A 23,418-nucleotide genomic window follows, 5' to 3' on the forward strand; every position below is an offset into this window, starting at 1 on the left:
TAACTCTTTGTTAGCCATTCTGTAACCTTTATCTATAATGTGTGATATGACAGTTACTGGTAATAATTAAGGTTGGGATAAAAGAATCTGTGATGGCAAATGGTCATGAATGCCAGGTGAAATCAGTAGTTGGTTATTAAAGACCACAAAATTGACATAACTTTTAAATTTGTTATTCATTGCATTCTGAGATTCTGGAAAGACAACTGGGTGTTGTTTGTGGCATAGCCTGCTTGTGACACTTGATTGCTAAAATATATATTCACATTAATGTGTTATTTGACATTTATCTTGAAAGTTATATTCTAAATCCTCAAAATTTGAAACTTCTAAAATATGGCATTATGAAAAACAATATTTTATTCTTAATTCTTGGGTTTTGGAAGCACCCCATGGTTTGAACAGAGAGCCTATGACTGGCTAGGCAGTTATTCCCAATTCTTAAAACTTTTCGCTGAGCCACCTGCAAACCTAGCTACTCAAGAGGCTGAGATCTAAGGATCATTGTTTTAAGCCAGCCTGGGAAGGTAAGTCCAGGAGACTCTTGTTTCTAATTAACCAGCAAAAACGCCAGAAGTGGAGATGTGGCTCAAGCAGTACAGCACCAGTCTTGAGCAAAAATGCTAAGGGGGAGGGGAAAAAAAGTTTCTTACTGATTAGATTTGTCCTGCCAAAGAAACTTATTTTTAATATAGAAAAAGAATTGTATTTCATGTTTTGATGTGTAGGCTAAATAGAACAGTTCTGAACAATATTTAATATTAATAGTTTTGATAACTTAACTTATTTTACCTCAGTAAAGTATCATGTAGCACTAGAATATCTTAAATGTTGACTAGTATGTATGTTTTAACAATATTAATTCTAAACCATGAGTATGGAACTTGTTTCAGTTTATCTATTTCAATTTCTTTTCATCTGTTTTGTATTGTGCAGATTTTTCACTCTTGTTAATTTCTAATTATTTTATGATGTAAATGAGATTGTTTTTCTTTTGAATAGTTGTTGTTAGCAAGTAGAAGTGCCATTGACTTTTACATGTTGATTTTTTACTGAAGCCTTACTGAATTTGTTTATTAGTTCTAACAGTTTTTGTGAGATTAGAGTTTTCTATATACAAAATCAGGTGATCAGCCAACAGAGATGATTTTACGTCTTCCATTCTTATATGAATGTGCTTTATTTCTTTTTTTCTTGCCTAATTTCCTGGATGAAGTTTCTAGTACTTGACCGAATAGTAAGAGTAGGCATTGTTTTATTTCTTATCTTAGAAAAAGAGCTTTCAATGAGTGGCTTATGGTTTGTTTTATAGATAAATAGATAGATACTTATATCTATCTATATATGAGTTCAGATTATATATATATATATATATATATATATATATATGAGTTCAATTCTTCTATGCCTTCTCACAAGATTTTATCATGAGAGAATATTGAATTTTCTCAATTTTTTTTTCTGAATCCTTATGTGGCATTGGTGTCCGGATATTGCTGAACTCCTATAGTTAGTTTGGAAAATTTTCCCTCCTTTTGAGCTTTTTGTAAGAGTTTGAGAAAGACTGATATTAGTTCTCTTTTAAATGTTTTTGTTTTGTTTTGTGGTTTTTGTTGTTGTTGTTGTTGCTTTTGTTGGTTATGGGGCTTGAACTCTGGGCCTGGGTGCTGTCTCTGAGCTCTTCAGTTCAAGGCAAATGCTCTACCACTTTAGCCACAGCATCACTTATGGTTTTCTGGTGGTTAATAGGAGATAAGAGTCTCACAACTTTCCTTGCCTACCTGGCTTTTTGAACCGTGATCCTTAGATCTCAGCCTTCTGAGTAGCTAGGGTTATAGGTATGAGCCACCAGCGCCTGTGATGAGAAACTTTGTATTACCTAATCAGTCTCTCATTGCCATTTCTATTTCTGCCTAATTCTGTATTGATATAATGCATGTTTCTAGGGATGCATCCATTTCTTCTAGATTATTCTCTTGGTTGGTGCACCTGTGTTCATACTGGTGTCATGAGCCTTTGCATTTCTATAGCATGTATTATATCTTCTTTTTTATTTCTGATTTTATTTGACTCTTTTTAGTATACCTAAAGGCTTGTTCTTCTTATCTTTTCAAAATAACCCATTTTTTAGTTTGACTGATTTTTTTATTGTTTTTATATAATCTCTATTTCATTTATTTCTGTTATTTGTTACTTCCTTCTCTGTACAAAGTTTAGACTTTGTTTTTATTTTCTAGTTCCTTAAAGTATGCCAGATTGTTTGAGATCTTCATGTTTATTTTTTAGGTAGGCATTTATTTTGTAGCCAGACTTCTCAGAACTGCTATTTATTGTATCCTACAAGTTTTACTGTTTTTATCACATTTCATTTATTTAAATACATTTTTATGTTTCTATTTTTATTTCATTTTGACCCCGTTGATTGTTTAGGGTCATGTTGTTTGTCATTATTTACTGGTTTCATGATGTGATTTCAGTCTTCTCAAATTTATTAATTTGTTTTATAGTGTAACATATGATCAAACCTTTGTCAGTTAGAGTAAGTCTTGTCTACTTTTTATCATTTGTTTGTTTGTGCCAATCTTGGGACTTGAACTCAGGGCCTGGGAGCTGTCCCTTAGCTTTTTTGTTCAAAGTTAGTATTCTAAAATTTGAACCATATCTCCACTTCCCGCTTTTTGCTAGTTAATTGCAGATAGTTTTTTCTTGAGATTTTGTTGGTTTTTTTTTGTTGTGTTTTTTTATTGCCAAGGTGATGTACAGAGCTACATAAGTAAGGTAATGAGTACATTTCTTGTCAACCTTGTTACCCTTTCCCTCATTTTTCTCCTACTTTCCCTCTCCTCCAAACCCCAAGTTGTACAGATCATTTCCAACATATTGTCTTGTATATATTGCTGATGCATTAGTTCCTCCCTTGCCCTTTGTCTCACCATGCGGATAAAGTTTTATGAGCTATCCTACTCAGCTGGCTTTGAACTGCGATCCTCAGATCTCAGCCTTTGTAGTAGGTAGGATTACAGGCGTGAACCACCTATACCCTGCTGGACATACATTTTCCCACCATTTCCTTAAGTAGATTTCTTGAAAGAATATATAATTTTATTTATTGTTAAAATATGGGTCCAAGCCAGGCACTGTAGCTCATGCCTGTAATACTAGGTGCTCACAAGGTTGTGATCCAGAGCATAACCATCATGAAGCCAACCCAAGCAGAAAAGTCCCAAGAGGCTCTACTTCTAACTTAACCAACATAAAACAGGTCTGAAAGTGTAGTTCAAGTGGTAAAACACCAGCTGAGCAAGGGTGAGGCCCAGAGTTGAAATCCCAGTAGCAGCAGAAAATAAAAAGAGTTCCAGTAAACTTTTTCTATAAAGGGCAGATAGCAAGTATTGTAGGTTTGTAGGCCAAGACAAAACTGAGATTTTTCTGTAGGTACTTAAGTTACAAGAAAGAAAACAGATTTCTGTAAATCTTTATTGATTAAATTAAAAATATGGTAACATTGAATACAACATTGTACTCAATTTGTAATCCAGGTCTACAAATGTGAAGAACAGAGTTCTTTTGGAAGTTAAATGTTGATGTTCTCTGTCATCCAAATCTGTTTCAAATGTTCATTTGTTAACGCTGATCTACAATGAGATTTTCCATATTTCACCTTTGCAAATGTCTTTCCACATACATAGGTACTGCCAAATACTGGTATCAATCCGTGAACACATGATTTAATTGAGCATTTTCACAGATTGGAAGGCATTTTTAGAATTCTATTAGCTAAAAGGCTAGAATGCCTTTTAGCATGTCATTACATTGCAAATCACTTCCAATTAAAGTTCCTCAATTGCACAGCTAAGTGGATTTTGGAATATGGAAATTTTTTATACATGCATAGAGGTCTGAAAACACTGCTGTTATTTGAAATTAGAATATATCGCTACAAATTTGTGTAGGAATGAAGATATCACTTAAAAAAAAACTTTTGACAGTGCAGGCCTGACATTACTTGCAATTCAACAATGTTAGTTCTCATTGAAATGACTTTATCACAGAATGTTTCACATATAAGCACTGTTTTGCCTTGTAATTTTAGCTTGAAACATTTTCAAGTCTGCAGCAAAATCTAATTCCAGAGCCAAAGTTCAATAACAGTGGTTGAGAACAGTTTTTCTAACCATTCAAAAAATGTAAAAGCCATTCTTAAAAACTATACAAACACAAGCTAGAGTTGGTCCATTGGTCATAGTTTGCTGACTTCCTGTTCTATGGTCTTGTTGGGTTTTGTTTTTGTTTCTCTCTCTCTCTCTCCCCCCCCCTTCTTCCTCCCCACCCCCTTCTCTCTCTGGTGATTCTCCTGCCTCAGCATCTCAGGTTAAGGTACAAGTATGTATTAGTAGGTCTGGTCCTGTAAAGTATTAACTGATGATGTTCTGAGTAAATATAAGTGACTTTTTCCAAAATTTTGCAAACAAATTTTATTAACTTCTAAAAAACAATTAGAATGTTAATTACCCTGATTTCATTTAAAACTGTACGCCTCTATACATGTATTGAATTTCAGCACAGTATTCCATAGATTTGTACAGTTAAAAAGATCAGAAATAATGTTTTCAATTTATGTGATTGAATAATAATATTAAATATCTTTTCATCATTATAAGCCATTTACATTTTACTTCTTAATTGTAAAATTGGCTGTTCATATTATTTTTTTTCATTTTTATGAAAATTTCACTCCAACAATCAAGAAATAGTCTCATACCTCAGAGTACCAAGTTCTTTTTGGTGGTTCTACCTACTTATTCTTCACTGTTTTCCTTCACACGTCCAACACCTCTTTCATTTTGAGAGACCTACCACTGCCTGACAAAGCGTGCTTTCTCAAACACTCAGAAAATGTTTTCTCAAGCTTCTCTGAATGTATGTGCCTGATGTCATTCATTGTTACATTTTCTTCTTTTTCCCTCCCAGTGTAACTATACATCCTGTAAGGCTCAAATTAAGGACCAGCTCGTTTCTTTAGTTCCAGTCTGTGCCCATGTCTGGTATAAAAAAGACACAGGGATTTGTTGTTGTTGGTGGTGGTGGTAGTAGTGGTAATTAACTGTCTGTTTATAGTGGTCTGTCTTTTTCCTGGGCTCATAGTTTCTTTTATTAATATTATTATTATTATTATGGTGATATACAGAGGGATTACAATTACGAGTCAAGTAGTGAGTACATTTCCTTTCCTTTCTTACAATGTCTTCTATTCCCTCACCCTTTCCCAGTACCTCCCTCCCTCCCATCTCCACCCACCAGGTCTACAGTTCACTTTTCCTCAGTGTCCAGTGGGGCTCCTAGTTTCTTGATTCTAAGACTGTAATTGATTTTGTTTCAGATCAATTTTCAATACTTGCCGGCACCAATTACAGTATTCGCAAATATACCTCAGGCATACATTCTTCGTGATTAATATCACTAAATAGTGTTTAGCATAATATAAAGTTTGAAGACTCACCCTCAGCTGCTTGTGCCCATAGAATCAGCTACTTGAGAGGCTGAGGGAAACTTTGTATGTTTCCCTTCTAGCATCAAATAGCTAATTCACATAATTATATTTAGTCACAGCTGTGGCCTGTAAGAAAAATGTTTGTACTGGAAAAGAATATTGAGAACCTTAAAGTCAAAAAAAAAATTTCATTTGTCAAGTCTGTTTTGTAATCTGAACAGTTAAATTTCTTCTTTCAGAATCTCCTTTGTAACTTGACCAAGAATCATTTTGAATTAATCTTTTATTTTTCTTTATTTCCAAAGGATATCCATTACCTCGCCCTAGATAAGGGTGAATTGGCACTAGCTGAAGTGGCAAGAAAAAGAGCTAGTGACATTGATGCGGAATCAATAACCTCTGGAGTTGGTAAGAATTAATGCTGGCTTTTTTTTAATGCTTTTGTTTTAATCAATACTTAGCATCATTCCTATATATGTTTGTAGAGCATGGTTGGCTAATTTGGATTACTTTCTTTGTAAAGTCTTTCTTTTTTTAAAGAAAGATTAAGCCTTGAGAAAGAGTTTAGGATTGATAAGCCAGTTGATATGTGACGACTGATAACCACTGATTGCTTCAGTCACTGTTTAGCAAAAAGACAATGCTATTTCTATATTTTGGGAAAAGAGTTCATTTTTATCATTTGTTCTGTACACAACGTATAGCAATTTTATTCACAGACATGTCATATACCTTAACAGAATTTATCTCTTGCATCAAGGGATTTCATGGGATTTCAGGTTTAAGGAGTGATTTGGCTTTGCTCAGAAGCTGCTAGAGGTCACTTTACAAAGTAGTAGTCTGAAGTAAACAGAGAGGCCTAGATTGAAACTAAAGACCCATTTAAACTCTATAGAATAGAAAAGTAAAAAGTTTTAAACTACATTGTACTATCAACATGAACTTTTTTTTCTAAATTCAGTTTATCTGATGTACTAAATCTGTCAGTATGGATAATTTTATATCATAATTCCTATTCCTTTTATTCCTTGGGCTATTTAGGCCTAGATTCCTCTTAAATTACCTCAATTTAAATCACTGTTCTTGCAAACCTTTCCCAGTAGAGAAAATGATTAAATTTTAGCTATCAAGGTTGCTGTTTGGAGCTGGTCATTTGTTGTTCCTACCTACTCAAGGAGGCTAAAAGGATCTCTGTGCAAAACCAACAAGAACAGACAAATCTGAGACATTCTTATCTCCAATTACCCAGCATAAAGCCAGGAGTGGAAGTGTAGTTCAAATGACAGAGTGCCAGTCTTGAGTAGAAAAAGCCAGGTGAGAGTATGAGGCCCTGAGTTCAAGCCCCAGCACCATTTTGTACATGCGTGTACACATGCGCGCACACATACACACACACACACACACACAGACCAAGTAAAAGTAAAAGGCCGAATTATGTAAGATATTCAGAGTACTTAAGTAGTTTGGTCTACATGAAAGAATTTGTAAACGTATTACATATAGTTTATTACATATAGTATATTACATATAGTTGCTATCAACACAGTTGAAAGCAAGAGTTGTCAAAGGAAAAGCTCTATCATGATATACTGAGTGACTAGATCATTTAAAATTTTTCGTGAAGTGTGACATAAATACAGAATAGTGATTTATCATAAGTAGGGCTCAGTGAGTTTCTACAGTGAGCACTTCTTTGTTTACCAGTACCCAGAACAAGTAACATACATGATTAAGACCCATAGAAGTCCTCCTGTATCTTTGTTCAGATAATAAACCACATGCCCAACTTTTTACTTTTTATACAATTGGTTAGTTTGGCCTTTTTAAATCTTAAAATACTAGATAGAATTACGCAAACATTATTTTATTATTTTTTTGGGAGGTGGGGTCTGGTCATGGGGCCTGAACTCTGGGCCTGGGCGCTGTCCCTCAGCTCTTCAGCTCAAGGCTAGTGCTCTACCTCTTGAGCCACAGCGCCACTTCTGGCTTTTTTCTTTTTGCTTATGTGGTGCTGAGGAATCCAACCCAGGGCCTCATGCATGCAAGGCAAGTGCTCTACCACTGAGCCACCTTCCCAGCCCATATACATTATTTTATATTTGGCTCCTTTTACTCAATGCTGGTAATGTGAGAATCTTCTATATTATTGCAGGTAGTTTTAATTCTTTTTCTTTTCTTTCTCTGGGGATCAAACCTAAAACTTGTTTATGCTAAACTGAACTATACCAGCAGCCTCTAGTTGTATTTTTTTATTTTTAATCAATGTACAACAGTGTTGCAGTTATAAATACAATTTTATTCATTCCATTAAAGTTGGTGTAGGATAATTCATTTTTAACTATGACTTGTGAGGTTAATTATATATATAATATAAATGTATATATAGTATATTATTATATACTATATATGTATATATTATAATATATTATATATGTGTGTATATTATATATACAAATGTATATATATATATTATGTACACACATATATATTATATATGTATAAGTACAAATACACACAATTTGTTTAGCTTTTTTTTTATTGTGAACATACTGTACAGAAGGGTTACAATTACATGGGCAAGATAATGAGTACATTTCCTATCAAGCATTGTAGCCTCCTCCTTTGTTTACCCTTTACATCCCTTCCCAGCCTCCCCTCGCCTTGTTTAGCTTTTTTAAAAATTATTTTTATTTTTTATTTTTTGGGTCCAGTCGTGGGGCCTGAACTCTGGGCGTTGGCACTGTCCCTCAGCTCTTCAGCTGAAGGCTAGCGCTCTACCACTTGAGCCACAGCGCCACTTCCGGCTTTTTTCTTTTTGCTTATGTGGTGCTGAGGAATCCAACCCAGGGCCTCATGCATGCAAGGCAAGTGCTCTACCACTGAGCCACCTTCCCAGCCCTTGCTTAGTTTTTTGATTATTTCATTTCTTCTAGCAGCCTTGTCTTATGGTTGGTAGAGTGTTCAGTATACTCAATAAATTATACTAAGTGCATAACATTTATTTAAGTGCACATTTAAGCACATAACATGCTTAAACATTTTACAGTTTAGTAGGGGAAAGATTTATAATCAGTTTTGACATGGCATGACATAGCCACATAGTCACTACCTATAAAAGTTAAGTTCAGTAAGTATTTGATAGCAGCAATGAAGTACTTAAAATATTCCTTTTTTCCTTTGCTTGCTTTTCAGTACTATATGCAAATTTTCTTGTATATTAGAAGACTAGACAGACTTAAGTTTAAAGAAATAAATAGATGAGATTGTGGGTATAAAATCATTTTTGAAAAAGATAAAATACTACAAAACAACATCCAGTATTACTATTATAATGTAGTCATAGTGTGAATTATGTCAGGGCAAATTCTGTTGGCCTAAACTGGACTGCTTAATGTGTGTGTGTGTGTGTGTGTGTGTGTGTGCGCGCGCGCGCGCGCGCGCGCGCGTGCGTGCACGTGCACGAGTGCCCATGTTTCCCCATACAGGTGGTTGAACTGAGTTTCTGGAGCTTTTGCTTAAGGCCTTCAAGTTCTTACTTAGCTTTTTCCATTCAAGGCTAACATTGAGCCTCATCTTTACTTCCTCATATTGCTGGTTAATTGAAGATAAGAGTCTCTTATATTTGTCTTTTTCTGGCCTGGATCTGAAGCAAGATCTTCAAATCTCAAACCTCTGAGTAGCTGGGATTACAAATGTGAGCCACTGGTGTCCAACTGATGGCTAGATTTTTTAAGCAACTTGATTATTTCAGGCATTTCTATTCTCTGATCATATAATCTCACATATTATATTGGGTTAAATACCAAAGGGAAAATTCTAAAGATTGATAAAATACTATGGCTGGGTATTACAAATTTAGCTATGATAATAAAATTCTGAATATGAACATTGGCACCAGAGTTATTACCACCAGTTGCAAGACCACTAGAAAGTAACTTACATTCTACATGCCTCAGCATCCTCATTTTAAAAAGTGATGGTATATTTAGTACTTATGTTACAAATTATTGTGGGATTAAGTTAATTCTTTCATATTTTGAGCAGAGCCTTGCAAAGATTAAGGCATAGTATTGGTTAACTATTAGTAGTCCTTTAAAACTCAAAATATAGTATGTATTTGTAGTAATACACATTTTAATAGAAGACAGAACATCCACAAAGTACAAAATTTATTATTTGTTCTTTATGATACCTTAATTTTAGTCCTTCCTATTTAAATTTTAGCATTCTTTATTAAATTTTGAATTTAAAAATTCATTTATCAGGAAAGAAGTAGGAATGAGTATCCAATGAACTATATCTTTACAGAAGTTTGTATTTTTGTAACTGTCTAATTTTATTGTAAGCCTGAGAAGTCTGGCACAATACAAACTGTGAAGTAAAATCTGTCCTCTTGCACTTTTAACCTTGGCTTTACCATTGGTGTATCAGTGGGTACTGTAATGTCAGTGAGATAGTAGCTGTGGAAGAGTCCAGGCAGAAATAGAACAAGAGACCTCACAATACAACTTACCAAAGAAATATTACTCGTGTGTGTGTGTGTGTGTGTGTGTGTGAGTGTGTTTGCACGCGCGCTGGTCCTGGGACTTGAACTCAGGGTGTGGGTGCTATCCCTGAGCCTTTGTGCTGAAGGCTAACACTCCACCACTTGAGCCACAGCTCCTATCCTGGCTTTTTTTTGGTAGTTAATAGGAGGTAAGAGTCTCATCATAGCCACCATCACCCAGCTGTTACTCCCTTCTTAATCCTGAGATGCATTGAGGAATGGTAAAGCATAGAAGTATTATCAGATTACCAGGATCCTTCTATGTGTTGCTTTCTTACGTAGAGTACAGCCTCCATCTACATCATTAAAGATGAGCGTCTTAGCTACAGGAAAGAGGAAAAAGGAAGAGGGAAGGCTCCTTTTTGTCCAGGTACAACCTAGTTGTTAGCCATCACTTCTGCTTATATACCATTGGGCAGAACCTAGTCATAGAACTATACTACATTAACTATGAGAAAGTTGGAGGCGAGTATATGTTCAGTGGGCTGAACAAGTGTTGTTACTATAAAATCAAAAACCATTTGGGAGGATAGCTAGCAGTTCAAAGAAAAGAAACATAAAAAAAAACTTCTATATAATCCACATATGCAGAGAAATGAAAATATAAAAGACATCCCAGCTGCATTTAATGTAACTGTCTATACATTTGCATATTATGAGATTCTTCCAAATGCATTATATTTCCAAATTCATTTATTATATATGATCTTTCAGATATTCTGCTATAAAAAATCTGTAGCATTGTAAGTTGCCATCTCCTTTTAAAATATATTTTTAAATTCTACTTCAAAAGCCTATTCATGCTTAATGGAAAATTTGAAACACTACAATTTAAAAGCTGTAGTATAAAAATAAAAATTTATTTTCAACCAGAGATTACCAATAAATTAGTTTATTTACTTCCTTCTTTTGCTATGCATATACTTAATAAAATTGGATTCCTTATTTGTCTTGAGTTGTTATTCAATGATATGCCATCAGCAAAGTCCCATGCCATTTAAAAATTTATTCAAGCCAGGCTCTACCCCAAAACCCTAGCTATTCAGGATGCTGAAACTTAAGAATTGAGATTTGAAGCTAGCCCTACAGAATAGGCTGTGAGACTCTTTATCTGCAATTAACCAGCAACAATATTGGAAGTGAAGTGTGACTCAAGTGGTAGAGCAATGGCCTTGAGCAAAAAAAGCTAAGTAAGAGCAGAAGACCTGATTTCAACAACAAAAAAAAAAAATCATTCAAAAACTTGAGTTTTAGTAAGTTTTCTTACTAAAAGTGTCTTTTAGCTTTTACTAAACCATAGACCTTAGTGGAACTGTGGCTTAAGTGGCAGAGTGCTAGCCTTGAGCAAAAGGAGCCTGGGGACAGTGCCCAGGCCCAGAGTTCAAGCCCCAGGACCAGCAAAACATTTTAAGAAAAGGAAAGAAAAAGAAAAAAAAAGTCAGTAACTGAGCCCTAGTCCTCTTGTAAAGGTGCATAGAAATGATATCTAATAGATGATACATGGATAAAGATAGGCATTCGCTCTTAAAGTATATTCTAAAATTAAACTCCAAAAAAGTTTTTAATTCTAACCATTTAAACTATGGTTGTTTAATTTCTATGCTATGCTTGACAGTGTATGATCTATTGCATGTTTGTCCTAGGAGGGACATTAATGTCAACTTGGCTCTCCTTTACCTATCTTTTTTTTTTTTAATAATTTTTTTTTGGTGGGGTCTGGTCGTGGGGCTTGAACTCTGGGCCTGGGCGCTGTCCCTCAGCTCTTCAGCTCAAGGCTAGCACTCTACCACTTGAGCCACAGCACCACTTCCGGCTTTTTTCTTTTTGCTTATATGGTGCTGAGGAATCGAACCCAGGGCCTCATGCATGCAAGGCAAGCGCTCTACCACTGAGCCACCTTCCCAGCCCCATCCTTCACCTATCTTTATTAGAACATGATGTCAGTTTTTATCTATACCTTCTTACTTTTAGATATCTTTGCCTAACGACATAAGTCTAAACCTAAACGTCTTTTTTTTGTGTGTGTGAAAATACCATACAGAGGGGTTACAATTACATGGGCAAGATAATGAGTACATTTCTTACAAGCATTGTAGCCTCCTCCTTTGTTTCCCCTTCCCATCTCTTCCTGTTGCCCTCCCTCCCCTCCTCCCCCACCAAAGTTGTAAAGTTCATTTTCGACATAACGACTTGTACATCTCATTGTTGCAATGGGTCCACCTGTATCCCTATTTAAACAATTTGTTTTTTTCCCTTCCCCTCCACAAATTATACCAACATCAAATACAGTGAAAGCAGGGTTTATGCCATGGGGGAGGGACATACAAAGCAACAAAGAAATCATCTTATAAATGTGTTAGAAACAATTGCATGAAAGCAAAAACATTTGAATACTTATCTTGGGGTTAAACCTAAACTTCTATAACCATCTGAACCTCAAGGATTACTAACTGTTTTGGATACAAAGGTCTGTACAGATCATATTACTTGTATTACTCAATGAGTTATAGTTTCAGTGAAATTCCTAAGAACTCGATTATCATAAAACTTTTGTCTTGTGAATACTCTTGGAGTGAATAATACCAGACATGATATATTAAATGTTTTCCTCTAAAATAGGCAATTGTTTTTAACAGAAATTTTAGACTAGATATGACTGAATAGAATTCAAACTAAGACGTTAATCAAATTCTAGCCAACATATATCTGTGAAAAATTTTGTTCATATGTTCTTTATTAGATGCATATTTATTCATGGTTCATCTTTAAGGGGCTTTACATAATCATTAATTTACCTACTCATTATGATACGATACCATTCCAACTAGTAAATTCTGAGGCAAAAAAGTAAAAAACTTTCTGCTCAACAAGTCTTCAATGTAATACATGTGTACTGCAAGGTACATAAATTTAATTGCTACTATCCTATACCTAAGTGATGAACAAGAAGAAATACCTATACTAAGTAACTTTTCTGATTTCAAGTACCTTAAACTAATCTCAACAGAGAAAACTATACATTTTAATTTTTATCACTTACACATTGTGCACAAAATAAGCAGTTTTAATAATATAAAATAGATTTTGAAATACAATGAAATGGCTATACAAATAATGTTCATTACCATTTTTAAAATACTTATCTGTATAAACTTAATATCTCAACAACATTAAAGGTAAATAGCGCAGATAGATGTTCTATCTTCCTTTTAGATAGAACTCAATAAAGTTGAGGGACTTATTTAGAATTAACATATCAGTCAGTGCAAGAATTAGACCCATAGTCCAAATCTTGTGAAGAAAAATGTGAAATAGTTACACATCAATCTTTCTTTACTATGCTGAGTCTAAAACTAGAATATTATCACTATACGACATAAAAGAAATCATTAGAAAGAACAACTGTATGTTAGCATAAGTTACCTCTTTCTTATGTACAACAACCCTAGAGAGTTAATTCTTTTTTGAAAAGTTAATTATTCATTTCCCATGTACAAATGAAAATACAGTGACTTGGTTTTAGAGACAGAATATAAAAATCATAGCCATCTAATTATAAACCAAATGCTCGAAATCACTTTGCTATGCTCCTTGATTTCAGATAGGCTGCTTTTTCTTATTGTCCTTGCTGCCATGGAATTGTTACTGTTTGTTAGAGTTTGATTCTTAAAGTTTTGGCACAGCAAAAGACAATAAGAAAGCTATCTCTGTCTTCTTTGTTTGTCGCTGCCAAACTGAGTTCGTGCACCATGGAATAGAACTGTGCTAGAGAGTCACTTTGAGCACTGTTTCAAATAGTCTCTGTAATACTTTTATGTAGTAAGTGGGTGGGTTTTAATGCTAAAGACTGGACATTCTGCTGGAGATGTTTTTAAGTTATTTTTATTTTTAAGTTTTATTGTAACGGTGATGTGCAGAGGGGTTGCAGTTACATGATTCAGATAACGAGTACATTTCCTTTTGAACAGTGTCACTCTCTCCCTTATTCTCTCTCAGTTTTTCTCCTCCCAATTTTCCATCCCCCAAAGTTCTAAAGTTCATGTAGCATATAGTGTCTAGTGCATTTCACTGCTCAATTGATTCAACCTTTGTCCCACTGTTTCTGTGTTTCCTTTTCCCCTCCCCAAATCAGATAAACTTATATTCCAAGACAAAGGATACAGATAACAAAAACAGTGACAGAAGGGAATAAATGAAAGAAAAAAGGAAAGAAGAAAAAAATCGAAAAGGACCAAAAAGTAGTACAATTAAAAAAAACTTGTGGAGGTGGGAGGGAAGGAATGGTAGGGAAAAAACAAAGGACGAGGCAACAATTCTTGATAGGAAATATGCTCATTACCTTGCTTATGTAACTGTAACCCCTCTGTACAGTATTTATTTATTTATTTATTTTTGGTCTTGGGGCCTGGACTTGGCCTGGGCGCTGTCCCTCAGCACCGTCAGCTCAAGGCTAGTGCTCTACCACTTGAGCCACAGCTCCACTTCAGGCTTTTTCTGCTTATGTGGTGCTGAGGAATCGAACCCAAGGCCTCATGCATGCAAGGCAAGCACTCTTACCACTGAGCTACCTTCCCAGCCTGTACAGTATTTTTACAATAAAAAACTTATTAAAAAAACTTCTTCCAGTTCTTGGAGTTCATTTCAATAAGCATCATTTTCTATGATCATATGCACAGAGCTATTGAGCCCTGCAATCCTCTCCTAAGAAAGTCCTCCTTTGTTTAATTAATTATGTCTAGGTATAATTATTTGTTGTTCACTGTCCATTGAGTTTACTTGTAGATGTATAGGCATATTCTAATTGTTACAAATGAGAGAAAATATATGGCTTTGTTTCTTTGGGTCTGGCTTACTTCACTTAGTATAATTTTTCCATCTTTCCAGTTTCCTTATGAATGGGGCAATATCATTCTTTCTGATGGAAGCATAGAATTCCATTGTGTTTAGATACCACATTTTCTTTTTTTCTTTTTTATTGTCAAGGTGATGTACAGGGGATTTCAGTTACATAAGTACGGCAATAAGTACATTTCTTGTCAAACTTGTTACCCCTTCCCTCATTTTTCTTCTACTTTCCCTTCCCCCACCTCCACCCAAGTTGCCCAGATCATTTCCAACATACTGTCTTGTGAATATCGCTGTTGCATTGCTTCCCCCCGTCCTTTGTCTCACCATTCTGTTGTTCCATTCTGTTGTTCCCCTTCCCTTCCCTAATTCGAATAAACGTATAGACAATACCAGGGTACCAAAATCAAATACAGTGACAACAGGGAATATCCCATAGAGGGAAGAACATACAAAAGGAGCAAACAATCATAGATTAATTACATTTAAAACAACAACAAAGAAGAACCTCTTGTGTCCATGTCTTGGAGTTATTTCACTTACCATTATCTTATATGGTCATATGTACATACTTATTGAACTATTCTGGTCATTTGCTAAGATTATCCTAGATGTATACTAATTATTGCAAATAAGGGAAACCATGGGACTTATGTTTCTTTGTGTCTGGCTTACTTCACTTAATATGACTTTTTTCCAAGTCTTTCCATTTCCTTAAAAAAATGGGGCAGTGTCATTCTTTCTGATGGAAGCACAGAATTCCATGTTTATCTGTCTGTCTGTCTATATCTATTTATCTATCTATATCTATATACATATATACCTCATTTTCTTGATCCATATAACATACAAAGGCCTCATTTCTAAAATATACTTAGAACTCAAAAAATTAAATCCCCCCAAAACAAACCCTCAAAGAAACAACCACCTCATTAATAAGTGGGCTGAAGACTTAAAGAGATACCTCTCTGAAGAGGAAATAAGAATGGCCAATAGACACATGAAGAAATGCTCAACTTCTCTGGCCATAAAAAAAATGCAAATCAAAATAACATTGAGATTTCACCTCACCCCAGTTAAAATGGCTATAAAAGAAATCTAATAACAGGACTGGGAAGGTGGCTCAGTGGTAGAGTGCTTGCCTTGCATGCCTGGGGCCCTGGGTTCGATTCCTCAGCACCACATAAGCAAAACAAAAAAAAGAAAAAAAAGCCGGAAGTGGCGCTGTGGCTCAAGTGGTAGAGTGCTAGTCTTGAGATGAGGAGCTGAGAGACAGAGCCCAGGCCCATAGTTCAGGCCCCACTACCGGACCCATAAATAAATAAATAAATATCTAATAACAACAGATGCTGGAGGGGATGTGGCCAAAAAGGAACCCTATTGCATTGTTGGTGGGAGTGTAAATTTGTTCAACCAGTTTGGAAAGTACTATGGAGGTTCCTCAAAAGACGACACATAGAGCACTCCTGTGACCCAGCTATCCCATTTTGGAGCATTTACCTAAAGGATCACAAACAAGGCCATACTGAAGCTACCAGAACGTTTTTTTGATGCTTCATCCACTGAGGGCATCTGGGTTGATTCCGTATCTGCAGTGAACATGCTCATGCTGGTGGCTTCAGTGTAGCCTGGTTTGTGGTCAATTGGATAGATGCCCAGAGGTAGGATTGCTGGGTCATAGGAAAGCTCTATGGGGAGTCTCTTGAGGAACCTCCATACTGCTTTCGTAGTGGTTGAACAAGTTTACATTCCTGCCAAAAGTGTAGTAGCATTCCCTTTTGGCCACATCCTCACCAGCATCAGTTATTGTTAGCTTTTTTTTTTTTTATAATGTCCATTCTAACTGGGGTGAGATTGGAATCTCAATGTGGTTTTGATTTGCATTTCTTTTATGGCCACAGATGTTGATCATCTCCTCATGTGTCTAATGACCATTCTTATTTCTTCTTTGGGGAAGTCTCTTTACATCTTAGTCCATTTATTAATTGGGTTGTTGTCTCTTTGAGGATTTGTTTGGGAGAGGTTAGTTTTTGTGAGCTCTCGGTATATTTTAGAGATGAGGCCCTTGATCTTTCTCATTCTGTGGGCTTTTTCTTGCCAGCTATGTCCTTTACCATGCAGAAACTCTTGAGTTTGATGCAATCCCATTTATCTAGTCTTTGATTTGTTGTGATTCTTAGGAAGTTTCAGCCTGTGCCAAGGAGCCTTAATGTTTTCCCTATTCCTTTCTGTAATATTTTCAGGGTATCTGGTCTTACATTGATCCATTTGGAGTTGATTCTGGGTCAGGGTGATATATAAGGATCTAACTTTAGTTTTCTGCATATGTATAGCCAATTCTGCCAGCACCATTTGTTGAAGGGCTTTCTTCCATTCTCTGTTTTTGGCTCCCTTATCAAATATTAGGTGGCTATAGGTCTGTGGGTTCATTTCTGGGTCTTCTGTTCCATTGGTCCTCAGGCCTATTCTTGTGCCAGTACCAAGCTGTTTTTATTACTTCGGCTTTGTAATAGAGTTTAAAGCTTGGTGTGGTATTGATATTCTTCCAATTCTGTTCTGGACTGTTTTTGTTATCCAGGGTCTTCTAATATTCCATATGAATTTTTTGATTGCTTCTTCTGTATCATTGAAGATAGTTGTTGGGATTTTGATGGGTAGTGCATTGAATTTTTAGATAGCTTTGGGCAGTATTGCCATTTTTACAATGTTAATCCTCCCATTCCAGGAGCATGGGAGGTTTTTCCACTTCCTTAAATCTGCTTTATTTTTTTTTTATTTTTTTTTTTTTCTTTGTTAAAATTTCCAAGTTTTTATTTTGTAGTAATTGAATGTTGCAAAAATAGTACATGGTATATAACTAAGCAGATTATAGACTCTATGGTCACCAAACTTTACATGCATTTGTGTATATATAGATTTATACAACTTTAACACAGGTACAGATTCACACACAACACTACAATCAACATACAAAACTTCCATCACCACAAAGGAACTTCTTGTGTATTCCTATATAGTTATACATATGCCATACCTCATTCAGTCCTATCCTTGGAAACCACTAATCTGGTCTTCATTCCTGTAATTTTGACATTTCAGTAATGTGTGCAATCACACAGTATGTGACCTATTGAGATTAGCTTTTTCATATAAATTCAATGTGGTTAGTAGCCTTGTGTTTTTTTCCATTAAAAGCAGTATTCATTAGTAGAGATTTGTTTAATCACTTATCTATTGTAGGATATCTGGGTTGTTTTTGATTTCTGGTTAATACAAATAAAGCGGCTTTGAAAACTTTTGTGACAATACCAGTTTCCATTTCTCTGGTATAAATGTCCAGGAGTGCAACTGCTGAGTCACAGGTAATGTCTATGTTTAGCTTCAAAAGAAATTTCCAGAGTTTTCTCCAGTGTGGCTATACCATTTTACATTCCTGTCATTGATTAAAAAACCAATTAGTTTGTATTCTCAATAATGTGTGGTAGTTTCCCTATTTTTCTTCAGCCATTCTGACAAGCACAAGTACCTTCACTGTGGCATTAATCTGCATTTCCTATACTCATGAAATTTTTTCACGTCATGACTTATATATCACACATTTTGGTGAAATAGCTACTCAGGTTTTTCACTCACTTTTTAGATATTTTTATCTTTGAGGCTTGAACACAGTGTTTCCCACATTGATTAAATATTAACATTTTTTTCTATTTGTAGCTTGTTCTTATTTTGATGAAATACAACGTTACAACTTTTTTCTTTCTTTATGTATTGTGCTTTTGACTTGAAGTCTAAGAATTTATTTCCTAAGGATTTTTATCCTATGGCATTTTTCTAAAACTTTTATAGTTTTACATTTTACATTTAAATCCATAATACATTTTGAGGTAACTTTTATAGAAGATACTAGGTTTAGGTTGAAGTTCTCTTTTTGCTTTTAGGTACTTATTACTTTAGCATGACTTGTTGAAAAGTTTGTCCTTTCTCCATTGAACGAACCACTTTTGTACTTAATCTGACTTATTTGTGTTCTCTCTTCTGTTCCATTGATCCATGTGTCTACTCCTCTGCCAGAATCATACTGTCCAGATTTACTGGAGCTTCACATTAAGTCTTGAAGTGGAGTAATGTGAGCACTCTAATTTTTGGTTCATCAAAATCAATTTAGCTTTTTTTAAAGTGTAATTGTTCTCTGGGTATTTTCACCTTCCCCCATTTTTGTCTTCTACTTTATTCTAGGGAAGAAAGTTCTTCCATAAGCTTTTCCTTTTCTTGTTGCAACTCCTGTAAATGCTGTTGATTTTGTTCCAGTCTGTCCTCCAACCATTGCAGGAGAGGTCCACTGACTGCTGACATCTGACTACACAGATTCTTGGTGAACACTGAGCCATTATGTATCTTGGTTACTGAGTCCAGATGTGTAAGACTGTGAATCCTTCTATATGCATCCTGCTCTTCCTGGCACAGGATCTTGGGCAGCTCTACTGCTGATTCGAGGCACACTTTCCCAATGGTGACATGAGGTACAATATGGATTGGGATTTCAATTCTCTCATACTCTGAACTCTTTTGGGCCTGTATGGATTGGAAGCAGGTATAAAGTACCCGACCAGTCTTTGTGTTTTTATCCTCTATGAAACAGGAAAAAATAAGTCCTACAAAGCCTTGATCCATCATCTGGTACATGGCTTGTGTACGAACATCAACATGTGAAGGCCAAACGGTTATATGAGGATGGGAATGATACCAGCCCACAACTCTCATGGGGCGACCTGTTAGTTCAGCTAACCTCTCCGCCTCTGTTGAGGCTGCAGACAGCTGCTCTGGAGAAATTTCTACTCGATCCTTCCTCTTATCAGAACGTCGTAAGATGATGACAGAATGAATATGTACAATTCGGACGGTGTCAACCTCCCCTATACATAGACCCATCACCTCCTCCTTTTCTGTGCTCAGAGCGTGGTTGAGACACACTAGAAAAGCATCAGACTCGAGATGAACTGCCTGTACCGCCTGCACCACCTGTACCGCCATCTTGGTCCGCCTATTTTTCAACTTTTTTTGTTTTTAAGTTTTCATCATAGAGACCCTTCGCCCCTTTTGTTAATTCCTAAGGGAGGGTTGTTTTGTTTTGTTTGAGGCTATTGCAAAAGGAGTTGTTTTCCTGAGTTCAGCCTAGCTCTTCTCATTGTTGGCATATAGAAAAGTTACTGATTTTTATGGGTTAATTTTATACCTTGTTATTTTGCCAAATTTTCAGATCAGTAACTTGGGAGAGGAATCTATGGAGTTTTTCAAATACAGGATCATGTCCTCTGCAAAGAGGGAGAGTTTTACTTCTTCTTTCCCCATTTGGATCCCCTTATGTTTGTCTCTTGCATTTTGCTGTAGATCTTGACCTAAGTGGTTCCTTCACTTATGAAATGGGAATCATGGGCAATTTCCCTAGAACTACATAAAATGTAATTGTTTCTTCAATGGACATTTTTATTTAAAACTGTATTGATTATAAAATATGATAGAGAAGTAAGCATTATTTAGTAAGTTTGCTTATTTATTACAACCAAATAACTTATTGGAGATAGGAAAAAAATGTTTACTTATGTAGCTAAAAGGAAAAATGATGGGAGCTCTTCTAGGTCATTCAGCTGTTCATAATGGATTTTTGTTGTTATCCTTGTTTTGGTTGACACTTTTTTTATTAAGTAGTTGTACAAACAGGTTACAATTCCATAAGTCAGGTTATGAGTACAATGCTTCTTTGTCAGTGTCACCCCTTTCATCATTATTCCCCATGTTACCCCTCCCGTAATGCTTTTTCATAACAATGAATATACTAAGTTACACATATTTCCTGAGTAATTTTCTGTTGAACTTTTATTAGATTTTTTTCTATTATTTTCTGGCTAATTTCCACTTGTGCTTGATAGCTACCATGTTCCATGTTAAGACTGTTTCTAAGAAGGAAACAGAACTGGTTTGCATAGCTATATTCATATTCACATATAAGAAAGAAGATGATATGGGAGGAGAAATACGCTGTTTCTAGTAAAAAACAAAAAACAAACAACAACTCTTTTCTTATCCAGAATTAGTTGTACTTTATATTTTTCTAAGCTAATAATCTAGATATCTAAAGTGCATTCATTTAAGCAGAAAAAATTATTGGCAAATACTTTTATGTCAGGTGATATGCATACTAAGTTTTTATAACCTTTCTTCTGTTTATTCAATGTAAGTAATAGGATGTGACAGGGTGTGACATTTCATAAAGATGACCTAGATCAAGAATTTCAAAAAATCTTCAAAACAATTTGATGTCCAAATCGCCATTTTTCTCATTCTGGAGTGTATATAGTGAGTTACCCTACTGATTTAATTTGTATTCCTTGGAAAGTCATATGTTGACGATATTTTTTACATGTTAATTGGAAATTTGGATAAATTTCTTGTGAAGTACCCTTTAAGATTTCTGCCCAATTGTGCTGTATTGAGTTCTGTAATTTTTATTTCCAGAAGTTTTCTGTATATTGTTTACTTAGCACTTAGTTGAATGTAAATATTTACTCCCACACTTAGAATACTGTTTTTGCTTTTTTTTTTTTTTTTAAATCAGTCATGGGGCTTGAACTTTGGGCCTGGGCACTGTCCACTGTCCCGGAACTCTTCAGCTCAATGGAAGTGCTCTACCACTTGAGCCACAGCGCCACTTCTGGTTTTCTGGTGGTTATCCTGCCAGGGCTAGCTTTGAACTGCGATCCTCAGATCTCAGCCTCCTGCCTAGCTAGGATTACAGGTGCGAGCAACCAGCACCCGCCTGTTTTTGCTTTTTAAACATCATCTTTTACTTTAAAAAAAAAAATGTTTTTTACTCTGCATGTATTCTCATTTATCTGTTTGTGACCTGGGTAATGAGGCTATACAACAATAGGAGATTCATACATTACTGATTGGAATGCAGTGCGTAAACAATGGCAGTTTCTTATCAGACCAGTTATACCTTTACTGTGTGATCTAGCATCTGCACTCCTTGATCTCTACCAAAATGAATTTAAGATATATGCACACATAAAATTCTGCACACTGATATATGGAAGTTTTCATAAATTCCAAAACAAGTTGTCCTTCAATAGATAAGTGGATAAACTGATACATCCAGATGATAGACTGTTGTACAATACTAAGAATAAATGATCTATCAAGCCATGAGGAAACCTTAAATGCATATTACTAAGAGAAGTCAATCTCAAAGCTTTTGCTGTATGATCCCAACTGTATGACATGCTATTATATATATAATGCCTGTAGCACCTTCATTTGCCCTACTGACCTTTTGGTACTATCAGTGTAGTCACTATAGTTTTCTGCCACTGTTGACTTCCCCACAGTCTCATTCTTTCCTCCACAGTTCATAGTCACCTTTATGGGACGCACTGCTAAAATACTTATTCATCTCAAAATAGTAATTCTTATTCTCCAATTCACCATTCAAATGAGAGAAAAAAAGACAAGAAATACAGCCTGAATCCCAGAAGAATTCCTCAAGAACCACATGCTATAGACAATGTTCTTGGTTCCTTTACCTCACTACAAACAAACACATTATAATAATGCACTACATTCATTCACATGGAATTGAACTACATAGAAATTTTGACTTCCAGACTTGCTTTTTTTTTATACCATTAGATAATTTCATAAGTCTTTATTAAGCACTGTATAGGACTTCAAAGAAGCCAAAGAAGATTTATTCCCCAAAATAAACAACATTTATCAGAAAACATTATCTTAGTTGGAAGCACCAGAACATACCCATACTATCCATTTTAGCTAAAACCTTCCTCCTGCCATTCAGGATCACACAGGTAGCCAACTACTTCAGAATCAGCCTAGGGTTGAATATTCCGTCAGATTTTTCACTCTTTTCGTCCCCATTTCTTTGGTTACCTTCTCACTCCTATTTAGTTTGTTTGTTTTTTTTTGTTGGTCATGGGGCTTGAACTCTGGGCCTGGGCGCTGTCCCTCAGCTCTTCAGCTCAAGGCAAGCGCTCTGTCACTTAAGCCATAGCGCCACTTCCAGTTTTCTGAGTGGTTTATTGGAGATAAGAGTCTCATGGACTTTCCTGCCCGGCTGGCTTTGAACCGAGATCCTCAGATCTCAGCCTCCTGAGTAGCTAGGATTACAGGCGTGAGCCACCAGCGCCCGGCTTCTCACCTCTTTTTGCATACCTTCTAGTATGTGAAATTTCAACAGCCTTCTGTCCAACTTTAATGTCTGCTGTGATAGGAACCAGCTTTCTACAAATACAAAGTACTAAAACATGAGCAATTTTATTGGCTGAGATGTGTTTCTACCATCCAAATCTGTGCCTTTAAATTAAAATTGTGTGCTATTACCCCATAAAGGTAGAACATACAGATATTACACTAAAAAGAAAAATTACTAAGGATGACGTATGTGAGACAGCAGGAAGAAGGCATGGCATCAGCATAGCCAGTGACTGGCTTTTGCTGTTTGTTTGTTTTTTGTTACTGTGCA

General features: G+C 35.6%; 2 protein-coding genes across 4 annotated transcripts in view; one reads left to right on the forward strand and one right to left on the reverse strand.

Annotated features, from left to right (window-relative positions):
* The window catches only part of LOC122117516 (WD repeat containing planar cell polarity effector), a 254,959-nt gene that overhangs the window by 178,078 nt on the left and 53,463 nt on the right, over window positions 1-23,418 (forward strand). For all 3 annotated transcript variants that reach the window (XM_042691281.1, XM_042691282.1, XM_042691283.1), the window contains one exon: window positions 5,797-5,899. In XM_042691281.1, the coding sequence (XP_042547215.1) occupies window positions 5,797-5,899 (103 nt within the window). The remainder of the gene's footprint in view (window positions 1-5,796; window positions 5,900-23,418) is intronic.
* On the reverse strand, window positions 17,671-19,918 carry LOC122117518 (lys-63-specific deubiquitinase BRCC36-like). The gene has a single exon (XM_042691285.1). The coding sequence runs from the start codon at window positions 19,911-19,913 to the stop codon at window positions 19,110-19,112; it is 804 nt and encodes a 267-aa protein (XP_042547219.1). The 5' UTR covers window positions 19,914-19,918; the 3' UTR covers window positions 17,671-19,109.

Source organism: Dipodomys spectabilis, unplaced genomic scaffold, assembly GCF_019054845.1.
Source record: "Dipodomys spectabilis isolate Male_0828 unplaced genomic scaffold, ASM1905484v1 ptg000141l, whole genome shotgun sequence".
NCBI classification, from domain to species: Eukaryota; Metazoa; Chordata; class Mammalia; order Rodentia; family Heteromyidae; genus Dipodomys; species Dipodomys spectabilis.